This window comes from Aedes aegypti, unplaced genomic scaffold (genome assembly GCF_002204515.2).
Source record: "Aedes aegypti strain LVP_AGWG unplaced genomic scaffold, AaegL5.0 Primary Assembly AGWG_AaegL5_hic_scaff_1475_PBJ_arrow, whole genome shotgun sequence".
In the NCBI taxonomy this organism is placed as follows: Eukaryota; Metazoa; Arthropoda; class Insecta; order Diptera; family Culicidae; genus Aedes; species Aedes aegypti.
The window spans coordinates 2,074-29,981 of record NW_018734917.1 but is presented as its reverse complement, the minus strand read 5'-3'; the positions used below and the strand labels follow the sequence as shown (position 1 = coordinate 29,981).

At 41.7% G+C, this 27,908-nt stretch overlaps 1 protein-coding gene across 1 annotated transcript; it reads left to right on the top strand.

Moving 5' to 3' along the window:
- Positions 1-265: 265 nt before the first annotated feature.
- LOC110680473 (vacuolar protein sorting-associated protein 13B-like) lies at positions 266-27,278 on the top strand. Its single transcript, XM_021856281.1, is given in 9 exon segments — positions 266-313; positions 316-369; positions 372-560; positions 12,141-12,224; positions 12,227-14,825; positions 15,572-16,415; positions 16,417-18,684; positions 24,511-26,177; positions 26,547-27,278. Coding segments are annotated over 9 exon segments (8,349 nt in total). The 5' UTR covers positions 266-297; the 3' UTR covers positions 27,175-27,278.
- Positions 27,279-27,908: the final 630 nt, after the last annotated feature.

Sequence of the window (27,908 nt, the reverse complement as noted above, 5' to 3'; positions counted from 1 at the left end):
CGATAGCAACAACACTCAAACAAGAGAAAACGCAACTGAAGGAGTGAAGAAGACTGCCTCGTGGAACGAAAAAAAAATTACCTGTGGTGTTATCAACAATTTTTATCGGATGCTTCAAGCTAGAAGCAAATCTGCCAGTGGGATTTAGTCATCGTTTGGTGCAGTGTATTTTATGGTGATTGTGCGAGCAAAGTTTTAGTGTTTCGAAAGTGCGTCAAATTCGCACGGAGCAGCAGCCAAAGTCCCGTTATGTTTTTTGATTTGAGCACCAAGAGTGGCCTCATTTTCGGAAACAGAATGTTCAAAATCGAGTCCACATCACGCCCATCATCCTGAGCTATGTGGAGAAGTACGTGAAGAACATCCGGCCGAAGATTCGCAGGTGTCGCTATGGGGCGGGGGAAGTGTGTTCCAGAATCTGGACCTGAAGCTGGACGTGCTGGAGGAGGAGCTGTCGTTGCCGTTCCAGTTCCTGTCCGGGCACATCCACGAGCTGGCCATTCGGGTGCCGTGGACGAAGATTGCCTCGGAACCGATCGTGATCACGATCAATACGATTGGTAAGAGGGTGGCGGAGGGAAAAATGGGGACTCGACATAATGTTTGAAACACGAAAAGCTGAAACCCGGGCTCCATTATAAAAAGCTAACACAACAAAAGGCTGAAAATATTTAATATTGAATGTCTGACAGGGTTGGTAGCGAGTCACTTTTTCGAAGCAAGTCACTATAATCTCTTTTTAAAAAGATATTCCTACTGGGCTCATTCCAAGGGGTGGATCCAAGGCTCATTCACAAATTTCATAACGCTGGAGGGGGTGGGTGGGTGTCCAAACGATGTTACGGCCCATATAAAAACTGAATAATATTCATACAAAAAGCGTTACAAGGGGGTGGATGGGTGTCCAAAATAGCCAATTTTAGCGTTGAATAAATGAATGAGCCCTACTAAAGTTACTTTTTTCCTCAACTATTTTAAGCAAAAATTCCGGAAGAAAATAATGAATCGGTCTATTTTTATGAATATGATACAACATACACTCATACCTTCAAATTCTTGCATAACTGAGATCTCGCCTAAAAGCCATTGGTAACCGAGTGTGTAGCTCCTTGATTCTAAGCAAATTAATAGATCTTAAGAAAACTACACCATTAGAAGATAGAAGAGGATCTTCGCTACATCGATGCATGGTTGAATTACGTTGAGTAACAAGCTACACACTCGGTTACCAATGGCTTTAGGATGAGATCTCAAGTTATGCGAGAATTATGATTATATTCGATCATGCTTGATCCAAACTATTTTGCCATATTCAAAATAGATACTAATTAGGATCTAACATTTCTCTACTTTTCAAAAAGGCATGTAAAGATGTGTTATTCTACGCAAACATTACTTTTCGTGATAGCTTTCTTTTCTTCTAATACACCATCTTGATGGACAATGATTTGTAAATGTTCCGACTTTGTCCGGTATTGGGTGCATCCGGTACTGGGGGATCTCCCCCGAATTTATGTTGTATTTGTATTTCTAAGACTAAAGCACGAAAAAAAAGATGAATGAAAGGTAGATTTGTGAATAATGGCTTGTGTATTGAGCACACGTAGTCGCCATAATGTTATAGAACTAAGAAATTCTCACATTTTTAAAATTATAATTAGTTTATTTTGTTATTATCCGGTCACTATTCCGTTTATTTGGCCGAATAGGATTTTCATTATTCGGCAGACCGAAAAATAAAAATAATCGATTTAATTCGGCCCGAATATTCGTACATCTCTAAAACATTCCACTTACTGTTCAAATATTATACAAGACAAGCTTGAGAGGTGAAGATGAATCGAAGCCAAACTTCCAACTTTCGAGAGCACAAATCTGAATAACCACACATCCGGTTAAGCTGAAAACTTAATCGGTTAGTCGCCACCAGCGAGTGACCAATCGGTCAAGTTTTGTTTCCAAATCCAATTCATTTATTTGTGGATCGTTTTCTTACTTTCAAAATTTGATTATTCAACCCATATTTAAAAGTAAGATGTATCCTTTTATAGGGTTATAAAATAGTTAACCAATATGCAGTAATTATCCAAAACGTGAAACCTAAAAATTATCAGGAAATAATTCTTTGGTCAAAAAAAATACTTTCTGGGAATAAGACTGTGGCCTCAGGGACCCTATATGTTCATTCATTAAAAACTAAAAACCAGTTTTTTCGTTCAAATCTATCACTGCTTCTCAGACAGCAAATGCAATGCAATGAGAGATGTTCATGAGCATTGCTTAAATTTTGAGCAAAAAAAAACTGAATTTGAAAATTTGGGAAAACGATGATGGTTATTTTTCTCTTAAGAAGGCTGTAAACTAAAATCGAATACACTCACCCAAACAGTTGAATCCCTCAGAATGTATGAATCAGCTGATTTCAAAATACAAAATTATAGTCAAATTGATCACATAATATCAGAATCATTTGACTGATAAGTTACACAACGTGTTTAGCCATTCAATGCTTTATTTTATTTTTTTGCCATTTTTGTAAGACGTGTGCCTGTAGACGGCTAGATAGAAACGACGTTTTAAAATTTGCATCAAGATTTTCGTGAGAGAACGAGTACCAGACAACGCAGGACGCAGAAGTTAACCTGAATTCGATTTCAGCTCAATAAGCACGTGGTCCTTTTTCGCAAAGTGCACCTCTTTCGGAAGAATTAGATGCCCATCCAAACACAACGCTTCTATTTGTATCCAATGCATTCCATTTGTATCCAATGGTATTAAAATAGCACACCACACTAGCCAGCGCCCATTTTTTATTACCGTTAATTTTTTTTTAATTTTTGTAAGTGTCATTGTGTCTTTTGTTGTAGTCATTTGAAAAGCAAACCAGGTTCACGCTTACTGCATTTTCAGGCTTTAATTTTTGTCGATATTCCCTCAAATCCCACCAACTACTAGCAGTATCGTAAATAAAATACTAGATGGTCTTGTGCTTCCAACATATTTTTTACAATTCCCGAGACTGGCGGAGGAAAAGCGAACTTGTATTAAGGTGAAACTCCTTTGAATCCACTAATAACTATATAAAAGTAGTGGTACTCAAAAAATATTCTCCTATTTGGTGGTAATAGTGAAATTATAATTGATAAGACGTTGTTGCCAGTAATCGCTACTTCAATTTGAGTCTTTTCCCCTTCGACTAAATCAGATTGCTTGATGTCGTACGTAACCATCAACGTATCTGACAGCCCTGCAAGCGAGCAGCAGGCGTAAATTAGAAAAATAAAAAAAGCGAAATGCTGTGAACAAGTGATTGTTTTTAGCACGGTTTGGTGAAGTTTTAAGTTGTTTTTATCAGAAATCAACCAGTGATCGTTCTTTTATTAACAAGTAGTGAAGTAAACTGTGTTGGAGGTTCTACGTTTAGCGAAAGTGGTAAAGTTTGGCGAAAAGTGTTCACCGTTCGCAGGCGGATAAGTGTAAAAAATGTAGCAAAGTTAAACGTCCGTGTTGAAAACTAGCACGGTTTTTGAAATTTCCACCAGCTAGTAGTGTTAAAACTTCGGAAATCGTAAGGTAATAGTCTTCTGATGTCTCGTTAGCAATTTGGGTGTGAACTTAGTGTAGGTGAGTGAAATATTTTGAGAAATAATGTGGACTTCCAGAAATGTGTTTGTATATGTGAGGAAGCCATTTTCACTGCCATGACAGGGATTCCTTCCTATATGTCCTTAAGAGACTGATGAAGTAAAAGCGATCTGGTTAGGCTGGTAGTTCAGATAAGACTGAAAGCTGTCTTGTTTATTTACTAATGATCAGAGCCCTTCGGCTACTTCGATTCGTTCGTATACGATCGTCGGAGGGACGACCGTCAACTGACATTAGAACGCACTAGGGGTGCGTTGGAAAAATACATCAATTTCTCCCCCTTTTACATAGTTTAAACTTATCAGAACGTGAAACAATTCATTACAATAATATCATAATCACGAATTCAAATTTGGGTGATCGAAAACTTTTTTTATCAAGCTCGCAAAATTCAGTTATAGTAAAAATCGTCACTGCGATTAACTTTCTTCGTCCGTTTGGATCTCCGGGGCTCTATCTGGTTGGAACCTGATTCCAGGCGTCTTCTCTTGTTGCGTCCCCTCGGAGCCTGCTGCTGATTTTCTTCGCCAATAGGCGGATCGTTACTGGAGGGTAGTTCATCGCCGGCTGGCGGGTAGTCAGCAGGGGGCGCCATCGAGGTTTCCTTACTTGACTGCGCTCTCGTAATCCAAACGTTCGGCCTTTGCCACGTTGCAGACGGCTTACATGGTCGTATCTGCGTCCTGTGTGCCATGGTGACCACGCTTCCAATGCATATCTGAAACGTATTGCGAGAATACTTTTAATAAAAGTTGCCTTAATCCATCTAACTTGATTGTGGGGGTTGTGGTTCTTGTACCACACGTCATCCCCTTCCATCAGATTGTCAATATCTTCTGTATTTTTCGGAATATTTCCACTACGATGTTTAGTGTTAACATCATCATGTGGGGGTGGTACGTTAAGATGTTTCTTGTAATGATTTCTTGGATCTATTAAATCTAAAACAGTTTTTGGTTTATATGAAAATATCCTCTCCGATGGAAAATGTCCATCTTTTGTCAAATTATTGTTTCTAAAATTAAACAGAAACAAATTTATCTGGTCTTCCAAGTCTAAACCCGAAATTTCAGGATCCATTAGGAATCTCTTGAGGACTTCTTTCACAGTTCTAACCAATCTTTCAGCCTGACCGTTACTGGCGGGTGGGCTTTTCATTACTTTTATCCCTTGCCTCTCTAAGAAGTCAACAAAGTTTCGGGAGTTGAAAGGAGGACCATTGTCCGAAACCAAAACATCTGGTAAACCAAAACGTGCGAAATAGGCGACCAATTTTTTTAAAACTCTGTTGCAATCCGTACCATGGGTCATCAATTCAATTTCAATCCATTTGGAAAAGCTATCCACAATCAAAAGGTAGGTGCGATGCTCAAAAAAGAAAAAATCAATGTGGATTCTACTGAAGGGCCGCGTTGTTGGAGTCCATTGGGACGATTCCTTAGATTTATGAGTTATTGTCATGCTATTACATGCATCGCATTCAGCCACATGTTTTTCTATGTCGGTATTTATACCGAACTAATACACATCATTCCTTGCTAACTGCTTCATTTTAATCACACCAGAGTGATTTGCATGTAACTGCCTCAAAATTTTGGCATGGAATATCCTCGGGACAACTACTCTGTCCATAAAAAGAAGACAATCGTCCACTAACTCTAAATCTAATAATTTGAAAAAAAAAAACGTCTGTGAATTGCTTTTCCACTCTTTCTGGCCAGCCATTAAGCATAAAAAATATCACTTTTTGAAGGAATTCATCCTCTTTTGTAGCGTCAGCGATTAATTTGGAATCGATTGGAATTTCTCTTTGCTGAAGTTTATGCTTTTTATAACGTCTGTGTCTAAATCTTCGGGAACATCCTGTTTCAAAGGAAATCTCGAACAGAAATCTGCATTCCCTAATTTGTGTGAGGGCCTATAAATAATGTCAAAATCGTAAATCGCTAAATCCAAAACAAAGCGTTGCAGTCTTGTCACATAAATTGAATTTCTACCCTCTTTTCCGAAATTCCCACCAAGGGTTTGTGATCTGTATAAACAATGGAATGTTGACCATAAAGAAATTTGTGAAATTTCTTTATGGTGCATACTAATGCTAAAGCCTCTAAAATGTAAAATGGGATATTTCTTTTGGGCTGAATTCAGCGAGAAGGATGTAAAACTTATTGGTTTTACTGTCTCATCTACCACATGAGCAATTAACCCTCCAAGACCGTAGCTAGAGGCATATGATATTACTACAATGGGTTTCTTAGGGTCATAGAATTCTAAAAAGTTTGTGTCAATCAGCAAATTTTTGCTTTCCAAAAATGCCTTTTGACATTGTCATCCCAAACATACTTCACATTATTCTTCAGCAAATTGTACAAAGGGTACAGTTTCGAGGATAAAATTGGTATGAATTTGTGATAGTAATTCAACAATCCAAGAAATGATTTAAGTTCTGACTCGTTTTTCGGGGCATTTGCCTTCTCTATCGTTGATATTTTGTCCGGACAAGGCCTAAGCCCTTTATCGCTAATAATATGTCCCAAATGTGTAAGCTCCGTAACAAAAAATTTGCATTTTTCAAAATTTACTTTTATGTTTGCATTTGCTAAACGTTCCAATACCAACAAAAGCTTATTTTTACATTCCTCTGCGGTCTTTCCAGCTATCAAGACATCATCAAGGTAGCATGATACGTTTTCAATCCCTTCTAGAATCTTATCCATTACCTGTTGAAAATAGAAGCGCTTGAAGATGCACCTTGAGGTAGCCTATTATACTTATATAACCCTTTCATCGTACTAATCACCACAAATTTCTTGGACCTTTCCGTCAATTCTAATTGTGTGTATGCACCTTCTAAATCAAGCGCGCAAAATACTCTACAACCTGCCAGGTTAGCAAAAATATCTTGAGAAGTAGGCAAAGGATAAGTATTCGGTACAATGGCTTTATTAATCGAAACTTTGCAATCTATTACCAATCTGATTTCTCCATTTTTCTTCATCACGATTATGATTGGTGAAGCCCATTCACTAGTATCAATTGGCGTAATGACCTGTTCTTTCGCTAATTTGTCTAAATACGCTGAAACTTTGTCCTTTAATCTATAGGGAACGTCATAAGCCTTCTTAAATATCGAGTTTCATCCCGCATTACAAGCTCTGCTTTGAATCCCTTTATAGGTGTCGAAAAGTTTTTTATAAAAACATTTCCATATCTATTTTTTAGTTCATCAATAGCCGATTCACCTGAGTTGTTAACTATGTTGTTAATTTGCCAAGAATTAGTGAAGAACTGTCTCCAATTTGAGTAAAACATGTCTAGCCAAGTTCGGCCAAAAAGCGGGTAAAAATCACTTTCACAATCAAGTACTAAAAGTTGCATTAGCGCTTCTTTGCCATTAAATTTTACTGAAACTGTAGCCTCCCCTTCAATTTTAAGTTTGTTTCCATTCACTACCATTAATGGCTCGTTATAATTTCGTAAAGGGTTGTCGAACTTCGAAACATATCGCCTTTTGTTTATGACTGACACAGACGCGCCACAGTCAACCTCCATTTCTAGGCCTTGCCTTCAATATCTACTTGCACTAAACATGGATTGCTAATCTTATTGATGGATGACACATACATACATTGTAGATTACCTTCGTCACTATTCTCGTCATCATCGTCGTCTTTGGTTCGCATTCGCTCCAGCAGCTCAGTAATATGCCTATCCGCTGACGGTCCTGGCCTATACGAGTCGACAAGGTTTACTGCGTCACGATTCAAGTTTTTCAATTTAAAGCATTTTTTACGGATGTGGCCTCTGATTCCGCAAAAATTGCATACCATTTGGGAATAGTCGGGTCGCTGCCATTGCCGGTGTCCTCCAGAACGTCCATCTTGTGGGAAACTGCCAGTTTCACCTCCACGTCTTCCTCTATATGATTGCTCTATCTTCCCTGGAGATTTGAAACCTAATCGACTTTTAACCGGTCCTCTATTGCTGCTGTCTTTAACCCCATTCCCAAAACCTTGATATTTCCTTGATAAATTATAAACTTGAGCTATCCTAGACGCCGCTTTTCCCTGTATCTCATTTGGCCTATTAAGTACCGCAGCCACCATACTTGGATGCCCTATATGTGATTGGTCAGTTGTTCCAGCATTAGCCCTCGCTACCTCCCATGTTGCAATCAACTTTTCAGCATTTGCCAAAGTCAACTTTTCTTCACTCAAAAAGTCTTTGTCTCAATTTCTTGTCGCATAATCCAGCGATAAGGCGGTCAAGAATAGCAACTTCTTTAAAATTTTCAAAACCGCAAAATTCAGCCTGAAGCTTTAAATTCAAAATAAAATCCTCGACATTTTCATCAGGATTTTGGACCCTAGTACTGAATTTATACCTTTGTACTAAATCCGGTTCCGTTTTGTCTAGGGCGATTTTTGAGTTTTGAGACAATATCATCCAACGCTGCTTCTTCAAAATTACCCGTAGGGTACAATAGTTTAATTTCAGTGAATATAACTGGGCCACTCATTTGTGATGAAGTATGCCATTTTGTCTTCTTCATTAATTTTGTTCACCCGGAAGAAATATTTCATCCGGGTAAACCAATCATTAAATGATGTACCCCTACGGTAGGGTTCGAGAGAAAATGCCACGCTAGAGCTCATTGTCTAATAAAACAAAATTAAAAATTTCACACGAAAAATATATAAAACACAATTTGAACAATCAGCAAACAAATTGATTCGATAATAATTTTCAAGCAATAGGCAAATAAATTAATTAAATGATAAATTCATATGGCATCAATATTATGTAAAATAAATAAAACAGTTGAATAATGAAAAATATAACAAAATGTTTGGAATTAAACCAAAAAGGAAGATAAAAATGAGAAATCAAAGCTATTAGACTTTCATACAAATTAAACAGAAGTAAAACACTTTTTCACTTCACTATTCGTGCAAAACAATAATAAAAAAAAACAGAAAGACTCACCCTATTACTGAAAAACCTTTCCTGTTTACGGATTCACAAACGGCTACGGATCAGTCCCGCCGGCAGATTTCCTCACTGCTTCCAAATCCGTATCGGCGAAAGCAATTCGTTGAATTTTGCTACTGCTTACAATTTGGCGGTTTTCAAGACTCCACAATAGCTGTGTAAAGAATCCTGATACGTCGTTCACCCTGATCGAATCCACCGCTCCGGTGACGCTGATCCAATTCTGTTGCTGGCGCTTGTCCGAGTCCAATTAAAAAAAAAAAAACTTACTCCAATTTCACGCATTCAAACACCTTTTTCTCGTCGACACTTTACAATTCCCGAGACTGGCGAAGGAAAAGCGAACTTGTATTAAGAGACTGATGAAGTAAAAGCGATCTGGTTAGGCTGGTAGTTCAGATAAGACTGAAGCTGTCTTGTTTATTTACTAATGATCAGAGCCCTTCGGCTACTTCGATTCGTTCGTATACGATCGTCGGAGGGACGACCGTCTACTGACATTAGAACGCACTAGGGGTGCGTAGGAACAATACATCAATTTTCTCAGGCATTCACGTTATGTGACCAGCCCACTACCGGTAGAAGGTACAGTTAAAAAAACATGTTTCATTTTCCAATTTAGAACAACTCTTTTGAACAAAGCACACAAGAGCAACAAAGGTCTATGACTCACACAGAGTTACTATCATAAATTTCGTGTCGCCTTTTCGCCTCTTCAGCTCACTGTTCCTTTTATTTTCATGAATAACATTTATGTGAAAGCTTACCACAACAATAACAAACCAAGCAAAATGTCGTGTCTCTTAACTCTCATTCATAAAGTAAATTACATATTTCAAGTCAATTCGTTCAAGTGAGTTTCAGAAGTGTCAACATATAATACAATATTGACAATATTTAGAGAAATAAATTACCAATCAGCATCTTTTATACGCCGTTTATAGCGTCACCATGACAAATTGGAACTCAGTCTAAACTATTTTGTTTTCTTAATAAGGTCATTAGCGTGCAATGAATACGATAGAGACTCTGCATGACGTTCGACTCTTTAAGAAAAGATCAAATATTCTATATCAGTAATCATGCTGGATTATACTACCATATTAAGGGATCCTATGGTGCTATAGTGGGCTTCTGAGAATTTTCATCGGATTCTTGAAAATACTGAGCGAAATCTGGGTATTCGTATTGGACATTACGGGTTTTCCACGGGATCGGGAGAATGTATAATTATTTATTGGGGATGTTGTGCGAAATCTGTCGATTCCTTAAACTCTTGTAAACTCTTAAGATTTCTAAGGCGTCCTGTGAATTTCTAGCGGAATACGGTGGATTTCAAATTGTATTTTGAATATTTCTGACAAAATCTTGAGGATTCTGAATATGTTTTCAGCGAAATTTGGAGATTGTTAGTGGTAGTCTGGGAAATCCTTATGAACTTTTGAAAATTTCCATCGGAGACTTGATAATTTTCAGCAATAACGCAGCGAAATCTTTAAATTTTAACCGATATTCCTTAAATTTCTAGCAAGCTATTTGATAGATGTCAATTCCTTTCTGACTCCTAAGAACGATCCTGAGTATTCTAAGAAAGATGCTGAATTCTAAGAATCTATGCTGAATTTCAAAGAATTCTAAGAAGATTACTAGGGGAATAGCATTAATTTTCGACCTATAAGAATTCTGTGCCAATTTTCGAACTTTCATACAAAGTAAGCCTAAATCGTGTGAATGGGACGAAAATTAGTGCTGGGTCGAAAATTGGTGCATTTCCCCTACCAGCTTTTTTCCGATGGTATTATGATAGACTCAATCTAAATACCGCCGAATGGAATGTGAAACAGAACTGAACTTTTAGGGGGTTTCGAGGTAAGATCTGCCAAACCACACCATCTTCTTTTTATCCTAGGATTATCGTTCTGGAAAAAAAAGATTGGTAGGTAAATGCTGGTATACAAGAACATGAGAGAATCCTTCTAGTTTGAAATGCTCTTGTTGCTAATGATAAGCCCCGGATTTTCTGTAGTTGACTGAGGATGAGAACAGCAGGGCGAGGATGAGACAAAGTTTCTAATGCATGGCCAAACAACAGTACTAATGTACTGTTCTCAGAAAATGAATAATTTGTGATTAATAAGGGGGCGTCTTCATCAAGTTAATTATCTGCAAATAGTCTAAACAGAGGGACCATTTAAACTTAATTGATTCCTTTAGTTGTTTCTGAAGAGATAAAAGCAAAACTGTATGGAAATTGATTCAACTTAATTGTCGCTCAACGGCAGTTGAGTGATACGACATGCACTAACCTGAATATGGGTGATGTCACAATATACTTATCTAATGTCTGGTCGCAGAGGCGAATCCTAACAGGAATAAAAAAGTGGGTGTAAAGTGAGTGGCAACGCATTATAGGACCTCATAAGACATCTTCGAGAAATAATATATTGGAGCCCATTCATAAATTTGCATAACGCTCGTTGCTACATGTGTATGAACATATTTAGAATATTAATATGAAAAGCGTTACGAAGGGATAGGTGGATGTCAAAAATCGTCAATTTCGGAGTTGAACACTGAACATTTCAATGAGTGATTAAATTTTCTAGACGCGATTATTAAAAAAACACTGATTAATTCATAAATCAATTTTACCAAGAATATCTCTATTATGGGCTCATTTTAATTTCGAGCCAGTGTCAATCGAGAAAGTGAAGTTGAATCACAAAACTAGATTTATCAATACTTCAATACCTTTCAGTCTTTTGATATACTCAGCCTTTGATGAGTATTAGACAATACATATGCCACTTTTCCTATTTTCCATACAAAATGGTCAAAATAAGAGTGTTAGATCTAAGTTATTTATTGACCTAATTAAATGAAATTTTTACAGTTCGTCAGATATAGGGTAGGTGTGCCAGTTATTGCCATAGTGATTCCCTATTTCGCCATACGTGATAATTTGAAAATTTCCACATTTCGAAAGGTTTTGAGTGTTTTAGTAGTAAGATGAAGGATATATCTTGATGTTAAAACATTCAAAAGTGTTCAATATGTGAATGTTATCTAGAATTTACATATGGCCAAATAGGGAACCACTATAGCCATAACTGGAACACTTTCCCTAACATGATTTTGAACGAGATTTTCAATTATGACTTCAGAAAGAAAGAAAGAACGGGTTGACTGAAGTATTTTTTGTAACGCCTACTTTAATAATTGACAACATAAAAAATGAAGTAACAACTTAATGATATCTTCTGCAAAGGTGTAGATTTGACGTGATGAACAAGTTTGCCAAAGACAGTTTTTGTTTAAAGCTTTCATTTCATTCAAATTGGCCCATAAATAATTGAGCTCTAGTTTACCGAATTTGATAAATTTGTGTGGAAAATCGAATGAGGTGCAAATTTATTGTTCGATACCGTGTGTGTTTCAGCATTTCGTAGAAAATCCAAAAATTGAGGAAATTTCTATAACAATTTTATTGTGCTTTCTTTTAGAGTTCGTACTGAAGCTGCAAGAACCAGGGAATCGATCCGCTCCTCGGAAGGATGCCTCCAAGAAGGGCAAAAATTCGGAGGAAGCTCCCCACCGGGTTACATGGCCTCGCTGATCAATCGAATCGCCAATAACATCACCATCCGTTGTCACAACGTGATCCTGAAGTACGTCGAGGAGGACATCGTGGTGTCAATGAACATCCAGCAGCTCTCGATGGAATCGGCCGATGGCAAGTGGAATCCGGCGTTTATCGACATCTCGCCGACGAGGATTTCCCTGCGCAAGTTGATCAACATCGTGGATCTTACCATCTGTCTGGACAAGCGCAATTCGGCGGGGAAGATTGAAGTGTGCCAGGAACCGGTTCTCTATCGGAGTACGCTGCAGGCCCGGGTGCTGATGAAGTACAGTAACGTTCCGACGCAGGACAGGTCCTCCATCACTCGGATCGATATCCATAGTAAGTTTCTGGACTTCAACGTTTCGTCGCAGCAGTTTCCGATGCTGATGCGGTTGTTTGAGCTCGGAATGGCACTGAAGCAAGGCAAGATCAAAAGCGAGATTGCCCTCGTGCAGGAATCTGGAGCGGAAGGTGAAGGGGAGACCGGGCAGGAATCGCTGCTGTCGTGGGCGTGGAATTTGCTGCCTTCGTTCTTTCCGGAGGAGAACGAGAGTGATCATACGGAGGATCACGAGTTTCATGTGTTTCATGCCGGGTACTACGTGGATCGGATGCGGATGATTTTCAAGACGCAGGAGTTCGTGGGGGACAGTGTGGTCGGAACGGCCAGAAAGATCAAGTACAATCCTTTCTTGCAGCTGGATTTTGATGGAGTACATGGAGAGGTGGTGATCTGCGGTTTGAAGTGGTTCAATGTTTCTGGGGGGATTGCTAGGATAGGGCTTCAAGCCTTAGACGATTGTCCTTGCGGACAACCTCTGACAATTCGGGAGATTTTCCAGAGTGAGGCACAGCTGTCGCGAGACGAACATATCAAGGGTTCATTCTTTGACGACAGCTCCGGAGAGAGTCGTAAGTACAATGTCAACTGGAACTATCATCTTGGGACGTACAGTCAGGATGTGCTTTTGGGTAAATCTCCTGCTATAGCTATGGATATTGTCCACGAAGTGCAGATTCCGGATGATCGGAAAACTTCAGATTTCGGAAGTGATCTAGAGTTCAGTAATCTGTCGGAAAAGTACATGATTCGGGCGTTTTTCGGTAAGTTCCGGCTAAAATTCGGTGCTGATACTCTTCATCGGCTGAAAACGTTGATTTCGTATAAGGATGCCTATGAGTATTCTCCGTACTACGAAGAAAAGCCTATTCCTAGTTTAAATCAGCTACTTCCGCCATCTGCGGAGGATTACGACGCTCTGATGAACGAAATACCATTGAAACAAGTTCACATCACGATCATTACCCCTACTCTGGAACTGTTCCCTTTTGATCATGGCAAATTCCAGCTTGGGAGGAAGCGTAGCTCCAGTAAGTTCTCCCAAAATGGTCAGATGATCCCTTACTTATCGGTAGTCTTCAATCGGGTCGAGTGCAACATCCTAACGCCTCTCTACCCCAACCGACTGATCTTCACAACTTGCCAACTGCCGGAACCACCGTCCAAGCTGTTCGACAGCTGCTTCCATTCCATTTCCGGAAATCTGGAACGCCTCCAAATCAAACTACACCACAACGATTCAGAACTGCTCATTGCCACGGCTATCAACCTCAATCACCAGCATCGATTCCTCATTTTCCCGGAACTGTGGCCCAACTCGGAACTCAACAAAATTGAGCACAACTACGGCATTTCCGACCTCAAGTTGCTTCTCAGCCCTCCGCAAACCTCAGCCGCATGGTCCATCTTCCAGACACTCTCCACCCAAACTGCCTTCTTTCATCCGTCCGCAGAAATCCTTTCGAACCTCTTCAATACCGCAATGCCAACCCTGGACCTCACAATATCCCAAGTTCATCTCCGGCAAATCTTCTCAGAGTGCACTATGTCCCTCAAACTGACCTCCCGCAGCCTCCGCTGTCTCTCCTACATTCCCAGTACTTCGGCTACTCAACGTTCCCTCACTGCCCTCTGGCCGGATCACCCCACCGATGAAGACTTCCTCACCATCATCGTCCAACTTCCGATCGATCATCAACTGACCTCTCTTGAGCATCCTCCTCTCTTCTACGGACGCTTCCTCGATCTCAGTCTCAACTTCGATCCCACCCTCTATGAATTCCTCCGCATCCTCCCGGCAAACCTAGCCGCCTGTCAGGATGACCCCCTAGCTCGGACCCACGCCCGCCACTCCCTAAGCCCGCGGAAATCGGTCGAACGCATGCTGCCGAAGAAAGCCACCCAGCCCATCACCTCGGTCCACTCCAGTTCGGACAAGGTCGACACGCAACCTCCGCCGGCGTTGACTCCCCTTCCGCCGAAGGTGGGATCAACCGTCGCCGAAGATGACACCGAGAAAGACGAAGCGGTACCGCAGGAGAGCACAGAAGCGCTCGTCGGAGTGGAGTTTTGGAAGCAGCTGTCCCGTAGGATCATCTTCCATCTGGAGCTGCGGCACTGCACCGTGTACTTTCCGCAGCGCAACATCGAACACGAGCCGATCGGAGGCAGGAGGCCACCACCCGAGGAAGAGTTCGGAGACAATGAGATCGTCATGCTGAAGTAAGTAATTTATTGATCATTTTTATCTTCTAGCACTCCAAGGATTTCCTCGAGAGGTCTTTAAGAGATTTCCTAGGAAGGTCCTCCAGAGGACTGCCTGCCGCAGGAATCCCTCCAGGGATTACCGCAGGAATCTTTCCAGAGATTGCCGCAGGAATCCCTCCAGGGATTGCCGCATGGATTCCTCCAGAGATTGCCGCACGGATCTCTTCAGGGATTGCCGCAGGAATCCCTCCAGGGATTGCTGCAGGAATCCCTCCAGGGATTGCCGCAGGAATCCCTCCAGGGATTGCCGCAGGAATCCCTCCAGGAATTGCCGCAGGAATCCCTCCAGGGATTGCCGCAGGAATCCCTCCAGGGTTTGCCGCAGGAATCCCTCCAGAGATTACCTCAAGAATCCCTCCTGCAGGAACCCCTCCAGGAGTTGCCGCAGGAATCTCTCCAGGGATTGCGGCAGGAATCCCTCCAGGGATTGCCCCAGGAATCCCTCCAGGGATTGCCGCAGGAATCCCTCCAGGGATTGCCGCAGGAATCCCTCCTGTGATTGCCGCATGAAACCCTGCAGGGATTTTCTTAGGAATCCCCCCAGGGATTTTCTCAGAAATTCCTCCAAAGATTTCCCCAGGAATCTCTCGCCTTTTCCAGTAATTTCTCCGGGGATTCCTCCAGAAATTTCTCGAACGATTTCCCTAGGAATCTCTTCAGAGATTTGCTTCCTGTTCTTATCAATTATCCTCACATTTCAGGCTTCCACTCATTACGATCAATTCGGCATTAAAATCGACAAGCCTGTCCGCCAACATCAACCGGTTTCCCATCAGCCTGGCCAAGTCTGTGTGGCCAGACGACAAAGAAAGCTTCCCGTGGACCATCTCGCTGGCCAACACATCCAGCTGGACCTACCAGAACCGGCAGATGAACAAACTGCTCGACGAAACGACCACCAACATATCGCTGGTGCTGAACTTCAAGGAAGATGGCACAGCTTCCTCCGCATGCTTCCACGTGGACACCTCGCCGCTCAAGGTAAACTTGTTCCAGGAACAGCTGGCACTTCTCAACGTCACACTGAATAGACTGTTGTCCCTACCGATGGTTCGAGCTCGTAGCGACTCAAATGGAAAATCACGTGAGCCACAGATTTTGGAGATCTCCCAGAAATCCAGCAGCGCCGCAACGGCAACTGATTTGAAGGAGTTCTTGGATATGACCCACAACTCCAGTAGGGCTTCCGAGGAAACCCTAAAGGAATCAGGCAAAAAGGAAGCTCTTCCCATTTCCGTTTGGCTGCAGTGGACCTTTTCAAAGGTGACAGTCAATTGTATCGGAAAGGACGAAGTCGGCCAGATGAAAATACGACTTGCTATCGAATTGGAGGACATCATCTACAGCTTGGACATGCAAGACGTGTATCTGCAAATCAAGGCCAAAGTCGGTGGCATGAGCGTCCAGTGCTACGAATTCGACGTCGACAAAGGAGCTTGGGCCAAGAATGAGGCGCTGGCATTGACAGTGCAAACTGACTCAGGCGGTTCAAGCAAATCCGCCAACGATACATTCCTCAACCTAACCTTGACGAAGGCAGAAACCACAAAACGTACATACCAAATGGGACACGGTTCGAAAGAATCGAGAACATAACGACACCCTCATCGAAGTCATCGCCAAAGTAGAGCAAATCGATCTACGACTAGACCTGGATCTGCTGGAACAATGCTTAGATGTTCTAACGATTTTCCAAAAACAAGACGAGCCCGAGCCTCCTCAGAAAGTGTTCGGCGTGAGAGATCTCCCCCTGATTCTGTTCTCCAGCAAAGGACTTCGCTTGTTTATTCCTCTCAGAGATTGCTCCGATCGCTGCAACGCCTACATCTTCAAGATCAATTCCATCACCATGCATCACAACGTGGAGAACCCCATCTGTCGGGTTCCTTTGCGTCCCGACGTCTACACCAAGGCTGCCCAGATGCGAATCCTCAACGTCCCGGGGTCCAAAATCGAAGATCGCCAGTACGAAGTCCTGCTGAAGGAGATCTCGCTCAGTACGGCCTGTTGGTCAGACATCCTGGCGTATATCCAAGATCAAACCTCGGCCACCACCCACCACGACAATCCGGCCTTCGAATGGAACAATCTTCAAGATGTCCAACGATCGTCCGACTTCGAAGTCAACACGATTTTCAAAGAGTTCAACTTCTCCGTCATCTACGCTCCCTGCATAATCTACAAAAATGTTCTCATCTGCAGCCAAGCCATGGAGCTGAACTGCATGTCCGATCTTCTCATGGACCTGGACTTGGATCAACTACGCCTGGCTGGCAATATCTCCCGCAAAATCAGCAGCATTCTGCAAGTGATCAGTCCTTTCCGACATGGCAGTTCCTCCTCGAACAGCAGTGTGGTCGAGTTCAACCCTGCCCTATTCAGCAGACAAATCAGTCAAGATGCTATCAGCATCGACTCCGTGAGGTCGCTGCGAGACTCCGAGTTACCACGAACTCGTCGAAGCTTTTCCAAACTCTCTCGCTTTGAGGAGGACTCCGGTGTGGAATCGTACAGAGCGTCGGACACGAAGCAGGCAACTTCGAGTGGTAGAAGAAGCATTGGAGGAGGATCTCGCCAGAGAAAGATCTCCAGCCGGTCTTCCGAGCAGATGTTGAAAACTTCCCTTGGTCCTTCCGCGGAAAATCAGGTCATTCCCTACGAAGTCTGCTTCCTAGGCGGTTACTTCAAAGTTAATCTGCATGATAGAAAATCAACGGATCAAGATTCTAAAGTCCTGTTCCGGATGGTGATGGCTCAACCGAATGGATTACTATCCCTAAATCTTCTAGAAAGGGTCGTTCAACTATCCCTGTTCGACTTGATCATCGACCTCGATGAGCTATCGCTGCTAAAAACGCTTCCCGGAGAGCCGGACGATCTTGGCATACCGCAACCGATTATCAAGACCCGTTTCGTAAACAGCACGGCCAAGAAGAACAACGAACTGAGCGTGGAGTTCAAAAGACCGATCAAGTTTACGGTCTCGCACCAGAAATTGAAGGTCCTGCAAGATCTTGGCGATATTCTGGTTGGGACCATGGGTGCACCACAAGCAACCGATCGACCTCAGCGGAGCCTGAGGAAACTCCCCAAACCCATACTGAGCCGGAATAAATTCAAAATGATCAAGTCCAACATGTACGACGTCGAAAAGGTCAGCGTAAGACTGTCCCAGACGATGATCCACCTTCTGGACGAAGATCACCAAACGTACAACTGCAAACTATCATTTTCTGCCATTCAATCGACATTACGAGTGCAAGAGCGACCGGCTCGCATGTCGTTCAATCTGGACCTGGAAGAACTGGTCTTCTGCCAAGCTTCGTTCGTGATCGTGCATCCATTTTCATTCAATCTGCAAGCGACCTTGACCCAGGAATATTGGAAACGCGATCCGTTGATCCAAGTTAAGCTGCATTCGAGTTATCTTCAGCTGGATTTCAATCCGAACAATCTGCAGGAAGTCCAGAGTATGTCGGAACTCTTCAATCAAGTACTAGGTGCAAAGTCTTCGGAAGAAACCGCCAGCAGAACTTCGGTATCTGCCAGTGCCAATATGACGCCAAGTCGGGAGAATCTGATTCCTCTGTCGGCGCCGGGATTCTCCCGAAGGGACTCCAAGGGAGTTCAGGAGGAGCACTACCAAGATGATCTCCGGGCCGGGGCGTTTCAATTTATCGAGTCCAGTCGAAGTAACGAGTTGCCACTGCCGTACCAGATTAAGATCATCAACCGCGATCAGGGAATCATCTGCTGGCGATATCCTCAACCTAGGGCGCTGTACAATGTGACCGTGTATCCGGTGCCGATGAGCGTAAGTACCGAATTTCTTCATGGGTTTATTGTTTGGTTGATGAATTGCTCAATGTGACAAACTTGCTAGTGTCTGTAAGGAATTTTTGTCATATATTTTGGTGAAAAATGTGATTTCTTGAATTCTTCTATAGATTTCTCCAAAAATTCGTTCAGAAAATTTCTTCAGTAGTTTTTCAAGGGATACGTTCAGTAGTCCAATGAGGATAAATCCATTAATTTCCACCAAAGATTCTGTTGGTTATTCTTCTACCCATTTTTCCAGTTATAACGTCAGGAGATCTTCTATACATTCGTACAAGAAATCTGATGAAAGAACCCATAAATATTTATTCCGTAATTTTGAAGAAATTCGCTTGTCGATGTTTCCTGCAAATCCTATAAGAGATTTTTCAGAAGTTTCAATACTCAATGCTTTTTTCAATTGTTCTTCAAGTCATTTTCTCAGGAATGGATCCCAAAACGGCCGCTATGAAAAGCATAAATAGCGCCCCCATAGTCTTGTGTGCTTCACAGAACAGCAATGCTGTCACTATATTAAATGCGGGGCTACCCCGTTTGGCATAAAGCAAAGCATGAAGCATGAAGTCATTTGGCATAATGGTCATTACGCATAATGGTCATTTGGCATAATGGTCGTTTGGCATAAAAGAAAAGAAATTATAAATTTAAATAGTGCTACTTAAAAAATGATCTGGTGATCAAAAGAAGGGAAATTCGTTGATGAAAATGTTAGTACTCATAACGCCAACGTAGAAAAGAAGGCACATTGTCAATGGAAATGTTAGTAGTTATATTGCAAATCACTAGTTTAACATCGTAATGAGAAAGAACGGCCTATGACCAAAAGAAGGGAAAATCATATATGAGAATGTTAGCAACGGTAACGCCAAAAACATAGCAACTCGGTTTTCAATGATTATGCCAAATGACTATTATGCCAAACGACCGTTATGCCAAATTATTTTATGCCAAACGGCTTTATGCCAAATGACTGTATGCCAAATGGCGTTCCCCGGTTAAATGCCATATACGTTAGCGCCGCTGTTTGGATGCGGTGAGTGTCGAAACCTTCAAAGATCCATTCCTTCAAAAATTTTCACTAGGGCGCCATCAACAAATTATGTAACGCTGAAGTAGGCTCAAACTTTACAACTCATACAAAATTACGGTGCGGGGATGAAAATGGACCCACCTAAGCATCCATTTGTTACGTAACGCTAAATATCCTATTTCAGCGTTACGTAATAAATGGATACTGTAAAAGATCACTTCGGGATTTTTTCAGCATGTTTTACCGTGTTTTAAAGCATTTTTTCTAGGGTTTCCTGCTGCTGCTGTTTCCTTTAGGATTTCTCAATGACTACGCCCCGGATTTTCTTATAAGAATCCTTCAGAAATTCTTTCCAGATTTCTTAAGCACTTCTTTCAGGGTTCAATTCAGCTGACTTTTCCATACAACCCTCAAGTAAATTTTCTCCGGATTCTTCAAAAAGTTCATGTAAAGTTCTAATAGCAGTTCCTATACAAATTTCTTTAAGAATTTCACCAGAGCTTTTTCAGAGACCAAAACATTCTCGATATTTTTGAAACTTGTTAGTTTGTTGTTCTTCTCAATAGTTACTCCAGCCGCCTATCAAGGGAATCCTTCTTGTGCAACGATCCATGAGGGATTGTGCGCTTCGTAAAGCCTACGGTTTTGTTTTTCGTGTCGCCGGAGTGGAATTTTTTTTTCGATTTCGCGTTTTTGTTTGTAGGTTCTTGTTGGACAGTGGAGGCTGCAATACCAACTGGTGAGCTCGTTTCATGCCTTTGTTTCAAATGAGTTAAAAAATAATGGTTCATTTGGCTGGTGTTCAGACAGACTGAACCAAGTGTTTTTTAATGTTTCCAGAAAAACGTACCCCAAGCGTTCTTCTTCTTCTTCTTTCCTCTGGTCGAAGCTATCGTCTGACAGCTTCTGTTTGTGGCCCGGTGACTTAGACCATATGGCCAGTTGATGGAACACTGACTGTGTCGTCACTTTAACGTGACGGACGTGACGGCCAGCTCTGATGCTTCGTTAAGTTCGTTCAATTGGTACTGTTTATTATTTATTTACAAATTTAACTTAGCTTGTCGTATGAAACTTGTAAGCTCTCTGAATACCTCAACATTTTTCGATTTCAGTAACTCATGTAGGCTGTGGAATTGCAACTCAAAGTCAAATTTAGATCTTAACATTCCATGTTTAGGGCAGTGCATTATCAGGTGATCAGCAGTTTCTGGTTCTTCGCATAGCTCACATTCGTCGGTTTCTACCAGCTTCATTTTTGCCAACCAAAATTTGGAGAAGTCGTGGCCAGTCATCAACCTGTTTATCAGTCTAACGTCCGATCCGGGAAGATCCTTATCAACATACCAAGGTTTACTGCAGAACGCCGGTTGAATTTGGAAAAATTTCTTTCCTTTTTCAACAGAGTATTCCCCCCAAGCGTTCGGAATAACAATAGATTGGCGTTATTTGCTGTAATAATGGAACATATCTCTTTGATGAAACTTCTGTATCAAAATAGACTCGAAAAAATCAGAATTGACGGAGGCCTTGACTTATCTTAATTTTGAATATAATTTTTGTTTATTGAATTTTTCAAAATAATACAAGATTTATGAAAGGTTCAACACTAAGTGTCGACTTTTTCTTTAGAGACTGTTTACGAAATCATCATTATTAACTTGTTTATGTTAATGGTCTTTTTATCATATGCGAATGATACTAGTTAAAACCTCTATGACAAATTATAATAATAATAATGACCATTAACTATGTAACCTGTGAAAATCACACATTATTTCCGGATTATCTCTAGAGACCTTATGATTAAGACTATCGTTTACCAAGATGAATCCTCTAATTCTACACTTTCCCATTTACCAAATTTCCACTGAAGGTGCAACTAATGCTAAGTAGCATCCGTTGATTCCTTGTGCAAGTACAGTTGATCTTGCAATAACGGAGTAGCAACTGCAGACGGTCAATCATACTCATGCTCATGATCCAAAAGTTCCATCAAGGATAATCTCAATAGTTCCTTCCTGCATGAATTCATGAGATAATTGTTCATGAGTTTCATCAGAGATTACTCAAGGACTTCCTTTAGGAATACCTTCTAGTTTCCTTCTAGTCCTCAACATAGAAATCTTCAAACAAGTTCTTCAGAGATTCCCTACATGAGCCAACCTGAAATTTCTCTAGGGATTTCTCACAGATTCCCCCAGCCGTTTCTCAAGGAATTCTTTCAGCAGTATAATTCATAGAGAAGTCATAACGCATGATACATATAGTAACTTTTATCAAGAATTTTCTGGTGATTGTTCCATCCATTCCATCAGTTAATACTCCAGGAGATCTTCCTTAGCTTCCTACAGGAATGTCTCTAAGAAACCCCACAATAATTTATTCCAAGATTGTGAACACTCTTTGAAACCCGCAAAAAAGCTATTTTTGTTCCGCACCGTTATTCTAGCAATTTATCCAGAGAATCTTCCTGGACTTCCTCAATTGAACCTTTGAGTTCAATTCCGTTAGAGATACCTGTAAGAATTTTTCATGAGTTTCGTCAGAGATTACTGTAATGATTCCAACATCTCCTTCAGAGATCCCTTCTAAAATACATCCAGGAACTTCTCCAGGGTCCAACCAGAAATTCCTCTAAAGATTCCTCTAGCCATTCTCTCAGCGATTCGTCAAGAAATTCCCCAGCTATTTATCAACAGAATCTCAAAGGAATCCCTCCGAAATTTCCCCCAGAAATTTTTTTGGCAGTCATACATATAGTAACATTTATCAAAGATCCTTCGGTAATTCTTCCACCCAATAAATCTTGTAGGAATCTTCTAAATATTCCTAAAATAATTCTTTCAAGAAACCCCATAATGGTGCTTATTCCAAGATTGTTTAGAGACTTTTCCAGCAAATCCTATAAGTATCTTCCAAACGTACCTATGTAATGTTTTTCCAATTCCATAGGGATTCGGTTAGAAATTTCCTCCAATGTTTTTCCGGAAAATCGTTCGGATATTGTTTTTAACCGATTCGTTAAGTTACTCCAGGAATTGCAACAGGATTGGTGGTCTAATGGCTACCGCTTCTGGTGCATAAGCAGAAGTTCGTGGGTTTAATTCCATGCCCGTCCGATTTTTCGTACTTTGGAGTTTTATCGTGCACTTGCTTCTATCTTTCATTCTTCATCTCTCACACTCAAACGATTCGGTCGTAAGCGACCCCTTGGCAACACTTTTGTTTTCAATTCTTTTCTGCAATATTTTCACCAAATTTAGGTCAGTTCAGTCATATTCAATTGCTTCGCACAAAAATGTATTAATTTTATGATTCCATTACGAACAAATCACCTGACAAATAACTTCGGCTGCTATTGGCTACCGAGGTCAAACTGAGAGGAAAGATGAGGGGAAATATTGAAATGCACGATCAAACTTTCCTGATTTCAACGCAATATTCGCTAGGATCAGAGACGAATAAGAAACAGTTTCCCTACGCTTCCAGTATTCTATCATTATAGCACACCTTCCCTTACGCATGCTCTATAGGCAGTCTGCTAACCGAAAGCAAACCTCTCCGCCATAAAATTACTCTACCCTCATACATTCCCACATGAACTGGCGTAGATGCAGGGGTATATCCGGTCTACTGTGGGCCAGTTTTAAATACAACATCAATTCATCCCCTTTTCCTCATTGGTCTGCATTCTGACGTGGCAGGCGCCATCGTTGCCTAAAAATAGAAGATCACTTGCACTTATACACTGAAGGTGTCTCTTAGCCCCAAGCATTCATCTGGTTAGTTCCTTGTGTAAGTGCAGCTAGTCTGGCAATACTGGAGTAGCAACCACGAGCGATCAAGCACTCTTAGTTAGGAACTCGGGAATATTCCTGTGGCCGGAGTTATTCCGGTGGGTAACTGGGTCAAGTTGGGTAATTAAGGGCTATTTTTCGGGACATGTCAAGATATCTTTATTTATTTTCAATGACAATACATTTAATTTGCATAAATCATTAAGATCTAATATTCAGCATTATAAATGGAAAGCTATAGACCGTTTAAAATGTAAGGAATGCGACCACTAGAACCTAAAGCCCTGAAGAACTGGCTTCAGATTAGTTGGATTCTAAACCGTTTTAATTCTCGAAAACTAAAGATCAAACATAGTTGCTCCCTAAAAAGCGCCACTTCTATGTAATTTTGATGCATACTAGGGGCCTGCAAATGATCATTTGTAGAATTAATCTAATGCATTCCATTCATGCTTTCCAATTCAATCGTTTCTCAAAAGGTTTAAGCTGATGCGTTTTTCTTAAAATACCACGATATAGGTAGTGGCTACGATTCTGGAAATTATGTGTGACTCGAAACTTGCCTACCTCCAAGGCATCTTCTCTCCGGAATAATTCCGGCCACAGGAACATTCCTGTGGTCCTTTGTCCACTTTTAGAAACTAGATATGTGTTCCAGTGTAGTGACCAAAAATAACTGAAATCCGTAAGTATTCGCTGAGCGATGAGAGTTTTAGATTTTCTTTCTTTCACTCAGGTTAATACGGGTTAATGTTCTGAAAGAAACCTATCTGAAAGCTTTCTGAGAATCTATCTTGTTACATTTAACAAGAATTTCCACAGAGATTTCAGTAGATTTTCTTCTGATACTTTTACAAGAACAGTTACTTTGATTCTTAGCGCATGAGCTCCTCGTCAAAACCAGGTTCAAATTTGTGATGGTCAAATACACTTCGTGGCAGAATTCCTCATATATTTTTTTCTTATTCTACAGACCAACAAACCCCTGAAGATTCAATGCAAGCTGGAGTACTACTCGGAGATCTACAGCGACTTTTTTGAGTTGTGCGACTTTACGTTGTGCGAGAACGAGAAGGTCATGTTGAAGCTGCCCTCACGCAAGATCGCCTCGTCCATCTGGAGGATCGTCATGACGCAGAATGTCATCTACGAAGGCGGTGGCAGTGACGAATCCAGCGGCGAAACGGACTCCACCGAGCATGGCAAATCTCTCATCTCGAACATTACCGACGTTCTGAAGGACACTTACTTGTCGACGGGTCGCATCGTAAGTCTTCCATATCGACTGCACCCGAAGATCTTCGTGGCTTGCATGCGGGTTGATTCGATGTTCAACCCGAACCTCATCCCGAACGTCGAATGCACCGTAGAGCTTCGACCCGTCCAGATCAATTTGTTCAACGTGACGAACTTTTCGATGGATTCGAAACTTCCGAAACCCTTTGAAAGCTATCGACTTTGCAAGGAAACCATAGGAGCCAAGAATCACAAGTTTCTGATGCTCAACTCTAGCCACTTGCGGATTCGCACGGCTATCTACGACAACTTTGACGTACTGCTCAGTGGAGAGTTGAACCTGCACTGCGATCTCCTGGACTATAGTCACTACACATTCGAGAACATTTTGGAGTTGGTCAACTTGAAAGTCATCGCTTCGATCGAGGAAGACTCGTTGGAACTGAAGACGATATCGGATGACATACTGGTGCGTTATGGGCCTTCAGTGGGATACAACTTGATAGTGGCGGAAAGATTCTGGAACTCCAAGGAAGGTTCGGTGTTGATGTACGGAAAGTACATCGTTTGCAATCACACTCACGTTGGGTTGAAATTCGGTCAGTACGACACCGGGGAGGCGATCTTCGTGGGTACCCACGAGCTGTGCCTGTACGTATTCAAAAGTTGTCGTCATGCCCAGGTTCTGCAGTTGACGTTCAATGAGAACACAAAAGATATCTGCACCGAACCGTTTTCCGTTGCGAAGGAAGGCTTGTTCTATGTGAGAGTTCTTCCGATTTTCGAAGAAGACGTTGAAGACGAAAAGCTGTTCGTGGTAAGGATCGAGAACCTTAGCAACGCTCAGAAACGTATCACCATTGAAGGGCAGATAAATTTCTTTAACATGACGACGCAGCGGCTGAAGATTCAGTACAAGTTTTACAAGGTGATTCCGAACAGCGAGAAACATTACGTGTCCACGAGCTTCTTAATCGATGGCGGTTCCAATGCGAACGTATTCGGCGCGGCGAACAACAAGAATCAGCAGAGCTTCAAGATCTCGATCGACGGTGAGAAGAAAGGCTGGTCTGGAGACATTCCGATGCGGGAGATTATGAACGGTTCGAAGCCCTATTTGGTGAAGATTCCGACGGAGATCGTCAAGGAGGGATTCCTCAGCTATTGGGTACGAATCATCCGGGAGAGGATCGGCGAGAATGCGGAACTTAAGGATGCCTTCAACGAGCGGGTTCTGGTGGTCATTTGGCCGCTTTTTATGGTGCAATCGATGCTAACGGTCAACACCACTGCGTACGAGGAGAAGATCGATCAGACCTTCTCAATCTACGGTCAGGGCGAACGGAGACAACTCGTCGTCTCTGGCACAAATGCTGATGAGCATGAGCTGCAATTCCGGATGAAGTAAGTACATACCGTGCAGACAGCGCCTTATTCTGAACAATCTGTTCCGCATTGTGATCATTAATCGTTTTTATATTCAATATAGAAAACTGAAAGTTCAAAACATGATTCATTGTAACATTTATAAACTAAAAAACATGATTCAGTTGATTTTTGTTTGTCCATAATAAGGAATTTGTTTAATTATTTTTGACTAATCGCTTTATATAATTTAAAACGTTTACCTTGAAAATAAACGTCGAAATACCTTATTATTTAGCTAGGTCATTAAAATTGCATTTTGTTAACGGTACAGAATAAGCTGCTAGCACTATTTATTTGAATCAATACTTTCTATCCTAGATATTTATGAGTAATTCATTCCTATAGCTTCAACGCCCTTCACGGAGAAGACAAGCGAAAGGCCCTACTGTCGTATCGGTTGATCGACGGGCGATCATTCTTCCAAGTTCCGGATCGGTTCAAAACGGTTGAAAGCGCCATTGAAATGCTACAAAAGAACCACACCCTGAATTGGCCTTGCTCCCGAGAGGACGAACTCCGCTGGAAGCGTGAGAACTCCATCCAAGAAGCAACCCTCCCACTGTATCACTGTTCGGCAGCACATGAACTATCTTGCTGTCTTATGCTGAGTATCGCCCCATGGTGCTTGTTCATCAATCAACTGGGCTGCCAAGTGCGAATCAAGAACTATACAACCAACGAGCAGAACATCGTAGAACCGAATAATATCCTGATGCCACAATACATCGAAGTCGGGTTCACTCTGGAACTAGACGTTGGCATGCAGCTGGAATCCGAACTGATCTATCTGAACGGAGAGTTCAAAAAGCAGGCACCCAACAGCTACGTTCTACCGGTGGAGGGTTCGATCGAAATCAACTTGCGATCCGAGAATGGGGTAAGTAAAACTATATTATTCCTAATTTCTAATTACATTTTGCCCTTAACCTGGACGTCCGGTTTCACGGCCGCGACCGCTTCCTGGAAGACTTGAAGAACTCGATCCACCCGTTCGGTGGTAGCGTTCTGTCCCATCAAACCAATTCGGAACACCTGCCCGGCTGTGGGCCCTAAACCTCCGCTGATTTCCACCAAATACCTGAAAGAAAATATCAAGTTTCAATTCCAAGACCTGATTGAAGTCTCGCTCAACTCACGTCTTCATGGCGTACTGGGCGGCCTTGAGCCAATCCACGCCCTGCGGTACCTTGATGGTCGTCACCGTCGACAGGCGATCCTTGGGATCCGCGTACAGTTCAAAACCAGCATCTTGCAGTCCGCGGTACAACCGCTTGGCGCAGTCCTCGTGGCGGGCAATCAACGCCGGTAGGCCCTCTTCACAGGCCATGGCAATGGCTTCTCGCAGGCCGTAAAGTAGCGTGGAGGAGATGGTGTGATGGTAGCTAAAGTTAGGAAGGTGGCAAAATGTTTCAAACTTAGGAAAAGGTTTGATGAATGGAAATGTTTTATACATACATTCTGGGTCTTCCGAAGCAGCCCCAATAGTCACCGACGAGGGACATATCCCAGTAGTACACTTTGACTTTGGTGTTGCGGCGCTTGTTAGCGTTCTCTGTAAGAAAATATTTGAAAAGTGGACGTTAGAAATCTTTATAAATGTGAAATTTAGTATGCATAATCAACGACCTTCATCATAAAATCAAGCGAGTTGTTCTCACAAATCAATGGTCTTCGAACATCATTTGTGGATGTTTTTAAAACCACGTG